Genomic DNA, 15,404 nt, shown 5'->3' on the forward strand with positions numbered 1-15,404 from the left:
TCAAGAAAGTTTACTTTTCTTAACAAACCTCTTCCATTTATTTTTACAGGGTTCCTAACAAAACAAAACAAAACAAAACAAAAACAAAACAAAACAAACCTAACTGCTTGAAGTCTTCATTTATTGACACTAGCAAGTGTGAGAATATACACATTTTTCCAATTATCAATTACAAAAGTAGCTAACTATTTAAACAGCAGAAATTCAAACCTTTTTTTATCGGGGGAGGGGGAGGCACGAGAAATGTGTAACCTTTTTCAAAGAAATATGTTAAAAAGAAAGAGAGAGCAGATTCTCGACAAGACTATACTTATTTTGTATGAAAATCTTTTAGGCCTAATATTATTGTGTCAGAAAATTAATCAAAATCTTAAAATATCTAGATTTCTGCATGAAGTATGGATTTAAATAGGCTATTCCTGTATGTGATAGGTCAAATGATAGCTTCATTGACCCTAAATTTCTGAAAAATAATTCAGAATTTACTCCAAGGTCTTGTTTTGAGAAAAGGCTGATTTAATCAAAGTTGTAAACTACGCTTCAAATAAAAAAAATAGGAATACATATGAAAGTGTCAAAACATTTGGTAAAAAGAAACTTTAATCAAAAACAGGCAGCTACCATTAGTTAGAAGCTAGCATAGAATATAGATCTTCATATCTAAAAAGATCTTGAATGGACACAACTATTTCACAATTATTTTGTACTTCACAGTTATTTTGCATCATTGGGATGCAAACATTGACTTGAGTTGTATTTAGAAACAGTCATCCATGTGTCACACATTTTCCTTTTGTGAAACGTACAAGAAAGTGGCTGAGCACTCTAAATTTAATTTGAATTATGTTGTTTATATTGTATGAATATTTTATGATCATAACTACTACTATCTTGGATACACAAATACATCCAATTCTCAGGAGCTGAAAGTAGAGAGAAAATGAGGAAACTACCTACCAATACATAAATTATTTACTGTTTTAAACAGGTTTTCATCAGGAAGATGAAAGATTTTTTTTTTTTTTATAGAGGAAAACAAGACTGAAAAAAAAAATTGTATCAAAGTCCAGGTAGCATCTGTTTACACATGTGCATGAGAATATATTCCAGAAAAGCTCTATTATACCTTATAAAATATATCTTTTTTTGTCTCGAGAGCTGAACACTGGACATTTGTAAACTTACTTTATAACTGTTCCTTTGGTGCCCCCTGCTGTTGTAAGCATGACTCTAGTAGTTAAACTGACACGTAAATCATCCTCATCCAAACCCAGCAGTTCCGCACAGTATTCTAAGGATTTACTAGATTTGTTCTTCAGAGTACATCCACCTAATGAACAAGTTCAGAAAGATTTCACAGCAGCAAAAGAGAGAGATAATATTTAGTGTCCATGCGTTAAAAAAGCACAAACTCGTAACAGTCACTTTGATCAATATTTACATTATACTAAAGAACATTTAGCAGTGGCATGTGCCGCATACTGGGCAACATCTACATGTCGCTGTATGGCGATGTTGCTACGGTGCCATGTTTTAGTACTTCCAAAAGGAAGTACTAAAGCATGATGCAGTAACCACCCGTACTGTGCCGTGCACACAGTGCACGTTTAGATTTCCCCGCTACGTTGCCATAGCGACATGCTAAAATAGGGAGCACACCACTGCGGTGACATAGCTGCCAATCATATGTAGACCCATATGATCACTACGTCACCGCAGCATGCCATGTGACGTGTAGATGTGTCCACTGAGGTGCAAGATGCAGGTTTAAAGTAGAAAAACAAGATTAGTGTTAGAATAATGTTTTGGTATTCTCAAAGAATTTTTTAATTATGAAACAAACCATTTCTAATTGGCACCCTAGATCTTCTTTGGAGCTGTACAGTAACAAACTACACAAAAGGTATTCTCTACATGAAAAAAAAAAAACAAGCTGTGCTTTCTATACACACAGAAAAACAGGGTTAGAAATGTGTCCAAAAAGAATGATGCAAAAGTTATAACTGAACAAGAACCTAAATTAAATTTGCTCTTTGACCAAATAAATAGCAACAGATCCATATATAAACTATAAACGAATAATAAAAAGTTAACATAAAATTACCCTAAAATGACATGTATAAAAATGAGAATTCTCTCAGTTCCTTGGTTTATTTACTTATTTTCACTAAAGCAGTGTCATGCTTGACATGCAAGGCAATACATTTCCAGTGTTTCCAAAACTTTAACCCATCTTTACAGTGAACCCCTAGAACAGAATAAAATAGACTTAATTCCATACTACTCATATGATACAATCTGTAACATCACCAACTGAATTAGTTCATTAATAAAAGATTTTCGGAGGGTAAAGGGGGTGAGGAGCGAGGCAAGTAGGGGGCCAGGCCCTCTTATTGGATCAACTGTATGGCTGGATTAAAAGAAGTTAGACAAGCTTTCAAACAGAAGACATTCATCATCAGGTCACTTATCAAATCTACTAATCAAATAACAAGTCATACACAGCAGAAGGTGGAATAACCACATTCCAACCAATGAAACAGTATTTGTAGTGTAATTTCTTTCCTTCTCTTCAAATTCTATAAAAGGCTTCTTGCTCCATTTTGATCTGCAGTCTTGCTATTTAAGAAAAATTGAAAAAAAGGCCATCTTTCTAGATTCCCTTGTATTTTAACAATCTACTTTAAAATGCAACTACTGATTATGGACACCATTAACTTTTAACCATGTCAAAAGCAGAGGAGGAGTTCTCAGCAGCGTAACAGCTGTTCCACTGTAGCCACGGCTGCTGACAGATGTTATAGGCAATCCCACAACTCGGGTCTGAGGAATTTTATGCTCCATCCCCCCAAATTATGCAACCTGCTGTGCCCAGAGCCTGACACTGGGAGCCTGAGCCTACCCCATGCTGATCCCAGCAATCAGCATAGAGTTACCAATCAACTGCAGGTTTGCCAAACCACAGACTAGTTGGTCACAATTAATGTTACTTACTTACAGTTACTTACTGTTCTACTATATAAAATAATCAAACCAGAAAACAGTTATATACACTGTAGGACTGTGCAAAGCTTTGGTAGCCGATTCAATTCAGAAGAGATTTAGCCCAATTCCGCAGCCAAATCCCTAAATCTGAATCAAACTGGGAGATCCATTAATCTCTCTGAATTGAATCAGAAGCCTCCAAATGGATTTGGAGATTCAGCCACAGACTGTACAGGCAGGCACTAGGCAGTGCCAGTGGGAGCAGGCAGGGGAGCCCCAGCTTGAGCCGGGAGCCCCAGGAAAAGCCTGCTCCCCGGCTGCCCCCCGCTGGGGTGAGGTAGGCAGTGCTGGCAACCCTGGGAGAAGCCAGAGGGGCTGGGGAGAATGATGGGGATCGAACCAGGAACTGAGGAAAATGATCAGAGGCTGGGAGAATGAACAGAGGCTTTCCCCCAGCTCCCGGTTCGATCCCTCAGCTCCCAATCATTCCCCCAGCCTCCACAGCTTCTCCCGGGGCTGCCAGCACTGCCTGCCTGGCCCCAGCCGGGGAGCAGCCGGGGAAGCAGCCAGACAAGCCGCGGCTTGAGCCAACAGCCCTGGGAGAAGCTGTGGGGGCTAGGGGAAATGATTAGGGAGCTGAGGGATCGAACCAGGAACTGAGAAATCAAACCAGGAACTTGGCGGAAGCCCCTGTTAGATTCCCCAGCCCCTGATCATTCCCCCCAGCTCCTAGTATGATCTCCCCAGCCCCCAATCATTCCCCCTAGCCCTGACAGCTTCTCCCAGGGCTGCCAGCACTGCCTGCCTCACCCCGGCATAGGGGGCAGCTGGATGACCAGCTGCAGCTTCTCCCAGGGCTGCCAGTTCAAGTCAGGGCTCATCCGGCTGCTACCTCAGTTGCTCCCACTAGCACTGACTACCTGTATAGTCTATGGTTGAATAACACTTGGTGACGAATATCTTCAGATTCAGCCGAATTGAAATCGGACAGTGATTCGAATCACCAAATCAAATCACTGTCCCTCTGAATCACCAAATCCGAAGCTAATGCTTTCTGCTTCACACAGGCCTAACACACTGCTGAAAGGGATCTGTATTAATGGAAAATGCAAAATTGATTATTTTCATGAAGTTCATTCCAGCAAGCACTGTGTCATATTACCTGGACACAACTTCACCATGGAAACAAGGAATGTGTGATTTGAATGCAACTTTATGCTAGTATACAGAAATGAAATCTATTCTGCAGCTGGAATCTGTTTCAAGTGGAGGAAAGTTTCAAAACAAACTAAGAGCTTGAAACCCAGTTTTCATAACCCAGGGAAGAAGTTAAGCGTAAGATTGCACTTTTGGTTAAAAACTTAAAGAAATGAGGGTGGGAATCACCAAGTTTTTAAAGAAAGAATAATAGCAAACCAGAAAGAGCTGGAGAAAAATGTTAGTTTTGCTAATTTCCTGTAGCAGTTTACACTTTTCACATGTAGTTATTGTTATACTGCTTCATTTTATATATACATTTTTTAAACCTATGTCTGCAAATATTTTGTCCATAATTTTGTTAGTCATAGTCAGATACATTTGTTCTTATTTCACCTGAAGGCTTCTGCATTTAATTTCCAAAGCAAATACTTAACGTGTGCCAAATGCTATATCATACTAAAATACCTTGGAAACATGGCTTGGAAAACTGACAGAACCCAAAGATATTAACTAACCATGAATTTCACTATGCAACATATGAAAAGTAAGGATTCATTTGGCACATTTCTTCAACCATGTTTTCCAGCATTACAATAATTCATTATAATGGAGACTTTAATCAGCCTATTTAAACTCTCTCTCAAAAAAATAAATATCCTTCATTTAAACACTTCCAAATGATGTAGCTACTGCATCCTTCAACAAGTTGTTCCATTAGTCAGTCACTATTATGGCTTTACTGTAGACTCAGGATTTCAACATAAAAGCATGCTTCAATACAAATTTCCAGAATTCTACAAATTAAAGAACTGTGTTAAAGGATCAGTATATGTGCCTATCTTCCTATCTATATTTAACAGTGCATGTGTTTGTACATGTACATATACATGCACAGATACATCACTTGATCTGAGCCCTCAAGAGGCCGAGAAGCTTTTGCCAGAATCACAATTTTTTATCCCCCATAATTCTAAAGATAGAGGTGGAAGTACAAGAATACAAAAAGGAGGACTACTTTAAAAGGTTAAGAAGGTTGTGGAAAATATATATGTGTACAATGTGTTTGGAAGTAAGATACTCCACTGGAATACCAGCAACTAGACTTTAAATAAGGCTGGTATACAAGGGCTTCAAGATCAGCTCCAAAGCAGCCAGGTTGCAGTACATACCTAGTAGCCTATGGACATTGAACTATAATAAAAGAAACCTCATGTGCAACACGTTAGAAGGACGGTGGCTATGGACTACCTTTAGGGATGGAGATAAATAACAGATATAGGGAGGCTTCAGGTATTAAAATTAGCGCAACAGCAGTTCCACTGTAGGAGAGGCACTGGGCCTCTCTCTCACCAACTCTACCTGGAATCTTGCTCATGTTTTTTCCAAAGCCTGTATTCATTCCTGGCATTCAGGACTAGCAGGTCTATAGTTATAAATTCCTAAAAATAATATTTAAAGCCTTCCTCTATGCACATATTCTAACAGTTATATACAAGTAAAGAAGGCCTAGTAACAGATGCAAGTAAGACAGAAATTTAACATGTTAAACTGTATTTTGTAATTTAAAATGCACACAAATTTCACAGAGAAAGGAATTGTTTAGTTTTGTGTTTTTAACTTCGGGCAAATTCATGGTATAATAAGACTGCAGTTGTCTTCAGTTTGGTCCAAGAAGAGTGGCAAAAGTGATTTAAATATATAAATGGGTAGCAAAATTCCTAACTTACCACCACTGACGAATAGCACAGCATGATCCCATTTCCCCAATGCCATTTTAATTTCACTTCTTGAAGCCTCCTTATATTTTCCATTTATCTGCTGCCCTAAAGGTAGTTAACAGCCACCTTCCTTCTAACGTGTCACACATGAGGTTTCTTTTATTATAATACTGCTTCATTGCCATATTTACTTAATTAGAAGATGAGGCTTCCCCCCCGCATTTTAAGAGGAGACTGGACAGTCACCTTGCTGGGGTCACCTGACCCCAACTATCTTTCCTGCCTAGTGCAGGGGGCTGGACCCAATGATCTTGTGAGGTCCTTTCCAGCCCCTAACAATCTATGAATCTATGAGCACAGTGGGAAAAAGTGCCTCACCTGACAATCAAATACAAGGTGGTGGCAGTTGCTGTGGCTCCAGCATGAACCCAGGGTTGGGGCCAGAGCCACAGCTGCTGCCTGCCCCCGGCTGCTTCTACACACCCCAACAACTCCCTCCCCACCACCTGCAGTATCTCCCCCATTGTTGCTTCTCTCCTCTCTCCCCAGCTTTTGCTGCACTCCTCCTTACCTTTTTTCCATGCTGGCAGGCTCCACTCTCAGAGCACGGAGCACGTTCTCCAGCCTGGCCCTGTAGCAGCAGTGCCAGCTTCATGCCACTACTACGGAGCCAGGCTGGAGCCATTCTCAGTGCCTCAGACTGCAGGCAGCAAAAGAAAAGGGTGGGGGGGTGGGAGAGCGGAGGAGGGGTGGGGAAGAGACAGGTGGAAGGAGGAGTGGAGAATTGGAGGCTACAGGGGGAGAAGCAATGTTGAGGGGGGAAGAGAGGGGACAGAACAGGAAAATCCCCCCCTCTCATCCTGAGGATGCAGAAGGGGCGCAGAGACAATGGGGGAGGTAAGTGAGGGGAGGGCAGGCAAGCCACCTGCCTCTCCCTCTGCCTGCCCCACTGCCTCAACACTACTTGCCCCCTACCACCTGCCCCCTTACTGCCTTTCCCCATTGCTCCCTCCACTGCCTACCCCATTACTGCCCCCCACTGCCTTCCCTGCCACATGCTCCTCTACTGCCTGTCCCCACTGTCACAGGGAACCATCTCTAAGGGTGGCTATCAAGACCCTGGAGGCCAAAAAATTCTTGTACCATACTCCATGGGCAGTCAGCCCTCTTCTTCGACCACCATGTCTTGATGTTAAATGCCATTAAAATACATGAGGCTCCCCTGGTCTAATCTTAATGACCACCAGGTGTTTGTGGTCTGTCCCTTACAGGCTAAATGCATAGCTCTGTTCTGTCCCCACACCATGCCCTAAGCCTTGCAGATGTTATCCTCTGTTTACACAGTCAACACAGTCAGCCCTTCTCTGGGTCCTCAGACCCCTGGTCTTACTCCTTCCTGGCTATTCTTCTCAGCCTCTGGACCCTTCTGGTCCCACTCTCTCCCTTCCTTTTCTGCTAGGGTGTGGTCCCTCAGCCTTCTCCCTCTATGGATGGCACACAAGGTAGCAGGAGCTGAGGCTTTCAGGCACCCTAGAAGCTCCTTTCCTTGGGGTGGCAATGCGTGGCATTTCCCCAGAGGCACAGGTAGCCCCACCATGCTGACCAGCCCCAGTAGGGTGCATTTTCAGGTCTTACCCAAGACCAATTTCTAAGCCACCCTGCTCAACTATTCTGGCTTCTCCTGGGCTCCCTTCTGATGTCACAGGCCCTCCTGAGCTCTGCCCTGGGCTACAGACCTCTGGAACCCTATGGCCCCGGCTCAGTCTCTCCTCCAGGCCCCTCAATAGGTCACAAACACTCTCTCTGGGCTTACCTGGACCCCTCAATAGGTCACTTGCCTGCACCCTCAATCTCTGGGTTCGCGTGGACCCCTCACCAGGTCCCATACATTTGGCCCCTCTCTAGGAGCTCTGGACCCAACACTGAGTCCCCAGGAGCCTCCTTCACCCCATAGTTCCTTCCCAAACCTCCAGACTGCTTTAGATCTTTTTCTCCATGCTGACCTTTTGGAGCTGCAGCCATCCCACTGAGGCCATGTTCTCTCAGAAGCCTCCAAGATATTACTGACAGCTCTGCTCCGGCCTGGGCTTATATCTGCTCTAAGCCCCACTCATCCTGGGTCAGATGGCTCCACAATTAGCCTTGGCCTCATCTGCAAGAAGCAAAGGCCTCATCACCTTCACAGGCTGCCTGATCTCTTATAGTAGCAGGCACTCTAAGCATCCTGCCACACCCACCACCTTCCCTACCACATGGCCCTACTACCTGTCCCCCATCACGCCCCAATGCCTGCCCTACTACATGTCCCCCCACTGCCTGCCCTATTATGTTCCCCATCGTCTTCTCTGCCCCCACCAGCTGCAGTAGTGGGGGGATGAATTTAAGATTGTGGGGTTATCTTACCCACGGGGTCATCTCATATTCGGGTAAATATGGTACCTATTTTATTAATACACCACTTTCTTTCCTCCTCCCAAAAACACTAAAGGAAGATATATTTCTATGGTCAAACAAACACAATGCACAGGTGAATTTTCTAGTCCAAGTTATTTTAGCAGCATGTTCTAAAAATTAAGCTGAGAATTTTTCTTTAAAAAAAACTGAATGTTGGCCAAATATTCCAGAAAGATCTATTAAATTCTTTTATCTGACTTGCATCTTGCTTTCTAAGGAATCTGTTTCCAATTTCAGGGGATCTGCTTATTTTTGGAGTAAGTTTAAGTAGCAGGTCAGCTTTTAAAAAGGGAGATGAAGCTTATAAATGGGAGCTTAACTATGGAGTTGCCCAGACCAGCATTTTGCTGTTGAATGCACTCTGCTGCTGACATGCAAAGAATTCATCATGATTCAGTCATTTAGTCAGAAAACAGCTACCTTATTTTTGTACATTATAATAACTGAAATTTTGTCTGACCTGAAGTGCTCCCAGCTTCCTCAAAATCAATATTTCCCAGGTGAAGAACACCAGCCACTACTCGGAAAAGATCAAGCTTTTCTTCATCGTCTAAGCCAATCTTTCTCATTGCTGTACACATTCTGTTGAAGTCCCCATGGTCATCTAGCAGAGGATCCTTCAGAGAACCTGCTTTAAGGTACTACAAAACAATGAGATAAGCCAACAGCTGAATTAAATGAAACAAAGTATACTGAGATAAATATTTCTTTCTTAAATGAAACAGCATAAAAACATGCAAAAAGAAAAAAAAACATATTTACATGATATTGATACTAATTTTTAAACATGCTTATAAATATTGTTGTATTCATGTCAAAGTCATGAGAGAGAGAATCAGAGGATACCTTAACAAAAAGTGAGCGTGTCTGACATCCGAGAAAAGAGAGATAAGCATTCCACAATAATGCTGGAACTTTCAGCATGTCTATGAGGACCTATTCTACTCTTGACAATGAAAAGAGAAGCTGCTCAAGATAATGTCTATGAGTAGAACTGACAGATGGAAGGTGATGATGTTACAGGGCAATGCCAAATTTGGAAAAAATGGGAGTCTGAGAAGTCACTTTTACAGACATGTCTGTGCTTGCACTTGCTACTGATCATGGAAACCTCTGTTTGCAGTGTTCTGAGAGTTATATGCACCCACTACAAATTATTTTATAATTAAATTATTATTTTCCTAGTTCCCTAGATTAAGTTCAATACACTAAGAAGCCACTTAACTAGGGGTGAACCGATAGAGATTTTTGTGGCTGATACTGATAGCCGATTTTTAAGGAGGCATATCGGCCAATAATGATCCAATTTCTGATACCCAGCTCAGCAACGTGGAGAACTGCCTCCAGCTGGTAAGTTGGGAGTAGTGGAAGAGGAGGGGGGGAAGGAAGGGAAGGGGAATGGGGGGGGAGGTAGATCAAGGCCCCCATGGTGACAGAGGGTGTGGGGCTGAGGTAAGCGCTGCCCAGCTGGGGTGGGGCAGGTACGGCACGGAGCTGTGGGCAGCTCGTCCAGGGGGCATGGGGAGGGAAGGGCAGCTCATCTGGTGCTCGCCTGCTCATCCGGTGGCTCCCGCCACTCATCCAGGAGGGCGGGGGGGCCTTATCTCCCCGGATCTGTGCGAGGTGGGCCAGGGCTATGCCAAGCTCTTCCTGGTAGGGAGGGGCTGAGCTGGGAAGGGGTTAAGGTGGGGCTGAAGCCACAAATTCACCGTAGCCCCTTCCCAGTGCAGTCACAACCCTGCTGAGAAGAGCTTGCCACAGCCCTGACCCTAGCCCGCCCCACACAGACCCAGGGGCACACGCCCCAGCCGCCCTCACAGGCAAGAGGTGGGAGCAGTGGCAGAAGCCACCTGAAGAGCAGGTAAGTGCCGTATGAGCTGGAGCCACCAGACGAGCAGCTCCCAGCCGAGTGGCGTGCAGCAGCAGGAGCCACCCCCTCCCTCCCCGCACCCCACAGACGAGCCATGGGTCCATGCTGCACCTGCCCTGCCCTGGCTGGGTGCCGCTTGGCCAAGCCCCAGCCCCACACCCTTCCTCACCATGGGGACCTTGATCTGTCCCCCCATGCCCCTTCCCTCCCCCTCCCCTTCCACCACACCAGACGTACCAGCTTGGAGGCAGCTCTTCAAGCTGCCAGGCTGTGTTCCTCACCACCTGTGCTGTGCTGCAGCTGTGCTCATGCACAGGCCATTTATCAGTCAAATATGAGCAATTTCCGATATCATAAATTTTCTTTATATCAGTGCCAATCTGATATTGGACCAATGTATCGGTGCACCTCTACACTTAACTATATTCTTAAATGAGAGAAAGACAACCACCACATGCAGTCAAAAGAATAAAACTAAACATGCAATAAGTGATATTTTTAATCTTACACAACTGCACTTAAAAACGGTTTAGGTTAAAAATAATTCATCATTCACTTTAAAAAAAGAAGCTCAGTTAAGTGTCACATAAGCAAACACCATTCTCATCTCAAAACAGGACATGCATCTTAAAATTTACTTCACACAGGATTTCGACACATCAAGAAATTAAACTATTCTAATTATGCAAAATGATCACCTCATCTTCCTGATAAGTAAAAGACAAAAATAATTTAAACATTAATTCACTTTATAGCTTCTTCCATTAAAATACACAATATAAGTAAGCTTTCATAGGTGACACAGCAAAGACTGCTACCTGTCTAAAAAGAACTGGATAGTTTAGATAGACAGTTTGTTTGTTTGCTGAGCACAGGCAAGTGCCAGACTTAAACCTACAGTGTTCCATAAATCAAGTATCTCTGCTCAGCACTGCATTATGTTGTGTACACATAGATCAACTAGTAAAATACAAAAACTTCCATTTTACTATTACTCCACAATTAATAGTTTGCCCTCAAATTCCAAAAGAAATACAATTCTTCAAACAAGACAGTGGTATATACCATATCTCATTTGTTCCAAGACTTAGCAGTCCATAAGCATTTCCCAAATTTACTCTTCTTTTCTGTCCATTCTGTTTCAGATAGGAATGTGTTTCAAAAAAGCTTTGAGAAAAACAGAGAGCAAGAACGCACACAAAAAGTTTCCAAGAAACATATACGTTTCTTATATCACCTAAATACACCTGAAAAAATTGACCTGAATAGTTTTGGCTAAAGCACATTAAGTGCATTTTGCAGCTACATACATTGCACCTATATGGACTGCACAGCCATAAAGAAGGCAGACCAGGGCCATCCAGCTTCTAAGTAGCAAAGGGGCAAACTCTATACAGGCTGTACCAGTGGAGGCCACATGCCATCCAGGCCACACCAGCACAAGCCAGGGGGACCCCAAGCCTCATGTCATATGGGTGCTGCGCTATATCCCCTCCTCTTACCCACTATACCACATATGCAGGAACCTAGGACTCACCCTGTGCCATGGGCTCTCTTGTTCCAACAGCCAAGTAGAAAACTAGGGGCACATCTACACATGCCAATTTAAGGCGCTTTAGGCCAATTTAAGATGTATTACGGGCACGCATCTACATATGCTTGCCCTTAATGCACTTTAAAATGGAAATTTTAGGCGATTTGCACCTAAATCTGATACTTGCAAAAGGGCATTAATGCATGTGTAGAGGCATTAAGATGCATTAACACTATGTATGGACTGACTTGGGACTAACTTTTGTCCCACATCAGTACGCGCACACAGCATTAATGTGCTTTAACATGTGCACATGTAAACACGAGCCTAAGTCACCTTAATGCACATTAAGTGAGCGCGAATTAAATTTAGGCACAACTAAATGCATGTGCAGACATGCCCTAGGATCACAAGTTAACCCTTTGTGGGCTGTGGGCCACCAACTGGACAGTTGTAAAATCTAAGACTTATGGCCTCTTAGATCAAAGCATTTAAATTGTCCAGCAGGACTCAGTGATTTTAACAAATTTTATTCACTGAGATAATCATCTCCCATTTCAGAATTTCACCGGTATGATTTGCATCTTGGTGGCAATAAATCAGCAACATTTACCTTACTCCCCTCCCCCCTCCACGCATATTTAATTAACTTGTTATTGTGTACTCTGAAATGACTTTGGGTACTGGTATGGCAGATCCAGGATAAAGGGGAGGTGGGAGTAGTGACCAGAGCCACAAAGGCAGTGGTCTCCCAGCTTCCCTCACCCCCACCAGGGTGGGCAGACCATGTCTCAGAAGCAACAGAAGCCATGAATCAGGTAAGAATCCCATTCCCATCCCCAACTTGGCAGTTAACACCTCTTCCCTTCCCCTCTGTGCTCAGTGAACCTTCCCTCCTCTCCCCCAGCTCAGATGAGGCCAGCTCACTGGGACCTGCTTGTTGCCACCTCTGCCACTACTGTCCCTGGCTGAGTATGGCTCCCAGCACAACCCAGGTCAAGTGGGGCAGGAGTGGCTCTGGAGCTCCTCTTCCACCCACGTCAGTCAGGAGAGGAGACAGTCACAGGCACGTGTGGGAGGGAAGCAGAGGGAAGATGCCACTAAGAATGGAAGGGAAGGGGAGATTCTTACCTGCTTTGAGGACTTAAAAGTCCTCAGCTGCTGTTCCCACAGCATGAACCAAAATGGGGGCTGACCATGCCACTAAACCCACTCTGGATCTGCCCCTGGGTACAGGTGTGGTGAGATATGGCATGAAAAACTAGGGGTGGGCTGTATTCAATTCGGATTTGGCCTGAATCAGGGACAATGCTTTGATTTGTTGATTCAGATCACTGTCCCAATTTGATTCGGCTATCAGCTTTAAATGTTTTTTCTACGTACCTCGAGGTACCAGGCATGTCTCGTGAGCACTGCGATGGTGGGGCAGATGGAGAGTCCCACAGGAGCGCAGGGTGCCCCCCCACCGCATGCTCGGCAGCGAACCTGGAAACGATCCGGAAATACTTCTGCTCCACTGCCGAGTGCGTGGGGGACTCCCCTGCGCTTCCCCCAGTTCTGCGATTGGCTGTGGGGGGACCCAGGAGGCACCCGGAAGTGCTTCTGGTCCACTGCCGAGCACACTGGGGATGCCCCCACGCTTCTGTGGGATACTCCATCCACCCCAGCATCTCAGCATTTACGAGCTATCTGGACCTTGAAGTATGTAGAAAAAAATATTTAAAGCTATGTCTATGTCCGAATCATCGAATCTTTCCAAATCTCTCCGAATTGATTCAGAGGGTTCCAGTTCAATTCGGAGAGATTAAAGGGTCTCCCGATTCAATTTGGATTCAGAGAATCAGCCGCCGAATCGCGCCGAATCTCTGTGGAATTGAATCAGTGACCAAAGCTTCACACAGCCCTAATGAAAACAAAGGATATAGGCTTTCAACCCATACCACTAGCCTTACCACACTAGCCTTATAGTTGCCTCAGGTGATTATTGAGATTAGCTTATTAGGGCTTACCTACAAAACGATACCAAAGAAAATTAATTCAAATTAACTTTAAAGTTGATTAGTTAAACTGCATTAATTTAAATGCATTTAAAGTTACAGTATCTTTATTTTGGTCTACATTAGTTTAAGTTACTTTGGAAATGAATTTAGCTATATGATTTTAGGTCACCTTAATTCTGAATGAAAGTATGTATACAGGAGATAACTGCATTTTAATTAAATAACAAAGTGCGATTTAAAGTGTGTTATATTTTCTTGAATGTCCCCCACATAGATAAGCTTTCAAAATCAACAGTTTAAATAATAGATTAAAAATAAGCATTTGGGTGAGGGATGGGAGCAAAGACGGCGTGAAATCTTCCACATATAATACTCCATTATAAAAATAGTTCTTAGTACTAAGAAACAAAAGTAGAATCGTAAATAAAAAAATTGATGGTGGAGGCTTTAGGGCTTCCTCATGATCTCATATTTTTAAATTTCAAGAGTTCAATATATCAAAAAGCCCAATCCAGTGAAATTACTACTTTGAATAAAAAGTACATTTTTACAGCTTTTAACAACTTCACAACAGACAAACAGAAAAGATCCAATTTGCTCTTGAGGAAGGACATATTAAAATAAAATCCATATAGCAAAATATGAAGCCAGATTGTTAAAAAAATATTTACTACACAATAATAAGAAAATGGTTGCTGAATGCAATTACTGTTAGTCAAAGTTTCAGTTTTAATGCTAATTGATTAAGTGGGTTTAACTAAGATAGTTACCATCAGTTATTTATGATCGGTAATGCTAGGTACAGGTAAAGCTTTGTGTGTCACACATACAGTCAAGAGAAAGTCAATAAAACAAATTATACTGTAATTCAGAGACAATTTCCTAGACAAATGTTCCATAAATAAACATCAGCAAAAGCAATGCAAAGTGTTGTCCAACAACCTATAAGCCTAATACAGACAGCCAAAAAGCTTTAGGCAAAACAGACTCAATCCTTTGCAGGTGAGTCTGAACTGCATAGATTGAACCAACAAGCAAGTGAACAGACATTCTCTTATGGACACCAGAAATGCAGCCATGGGGTGCTAGTGCACACTTCCCAGCCTGCCGGCCACTGTCAAAAGGAAGGGACAGAAGCTGAGAGAGATGCCCTCTGATGCTTTTCCTCCCCTCCCTGCTTGAGTGGAGGGGGCCAGGCCCCAGCCAGCTCATTATGATGGGGGGGGGGGGAAACCCCTCCTGGCCCCCACTGTCATGGGGGTGGAGGAGGGGAGTAGCCCCTATTAGGCTTATCTCCCAGTCCCCGGTCAAGTGGAGGGCATGGCCAGGCCCTGGCCCAGGCTGGCACACTGATGTGGTGGGAAAGAGGGTTTTAAAGCCCCTCCCTGGCCAGCACAGGACCCCAGCCAGGGTCTGACTGGCCATGGGGAGCAGCTCCTGCCAGGCTCTTCCTCACTCCCCACTCAAGCGAGGGGTGCGACCAGGCCCCAGACCACTCCAATAGGCTGAGGCAGAGAGGGAGCAGGGGGCTTAAATCCCCTCACTGCCCTACACCGGATGCCAGCTGGGGTCTGCCTGGTCCTGGGCAGGCAATCCCTCCCAGGCTTTTCCCCACACTCTGCTCAAGTAGAGAGTGGGGGGGG

General features: G+C 43.8%; 1 protein-coding gene across 6 annotated transcripts in view; it reads right to left on the reverse strand.

Annotated features, from left to right (window-relative positions):
• Positions 1–15,404, reverse strand: part of MYO6 (myosin VI) — a 190,440-nt gene that overhangs the window by 80,274 nt on the left and 94,762 nt on the right. For all 6 annotated transcript variants that reach the window (XM_006020470.3, XM_006020468.3, XM_025200086.1 and 3 more), the window contains 2 exons: positions 8,818–8,998; positions 1,186–1,330 (listed from right to left, as the gene is read on the reverse strand). In XM_006020470.3, coding sequence (XP_006020532.1) covers positions 1,186–1,330; positions 8,818–8,998 — 326 coding nt within the window. The remainder of the gene's footprint in view (positions 1–1,185; positions 1,331–8,817; positions 8,999–15,404) is intronic.

The sequence above is a fragment of the Alligator sinensis genome, unplaced genomic scaffold (genome assembly GCF_000455745.1).
Source record: "Alligator sinensis unplaced genomic scaffold, ASM45574v1 scaffold37_1, whole genome shotgun sequence".
Taxonomy (NCBI): Eukaryota; Metazoa; Chordata; order Crocodylia; family Alligatoridae; genus Alligator; species Alligator sinensis.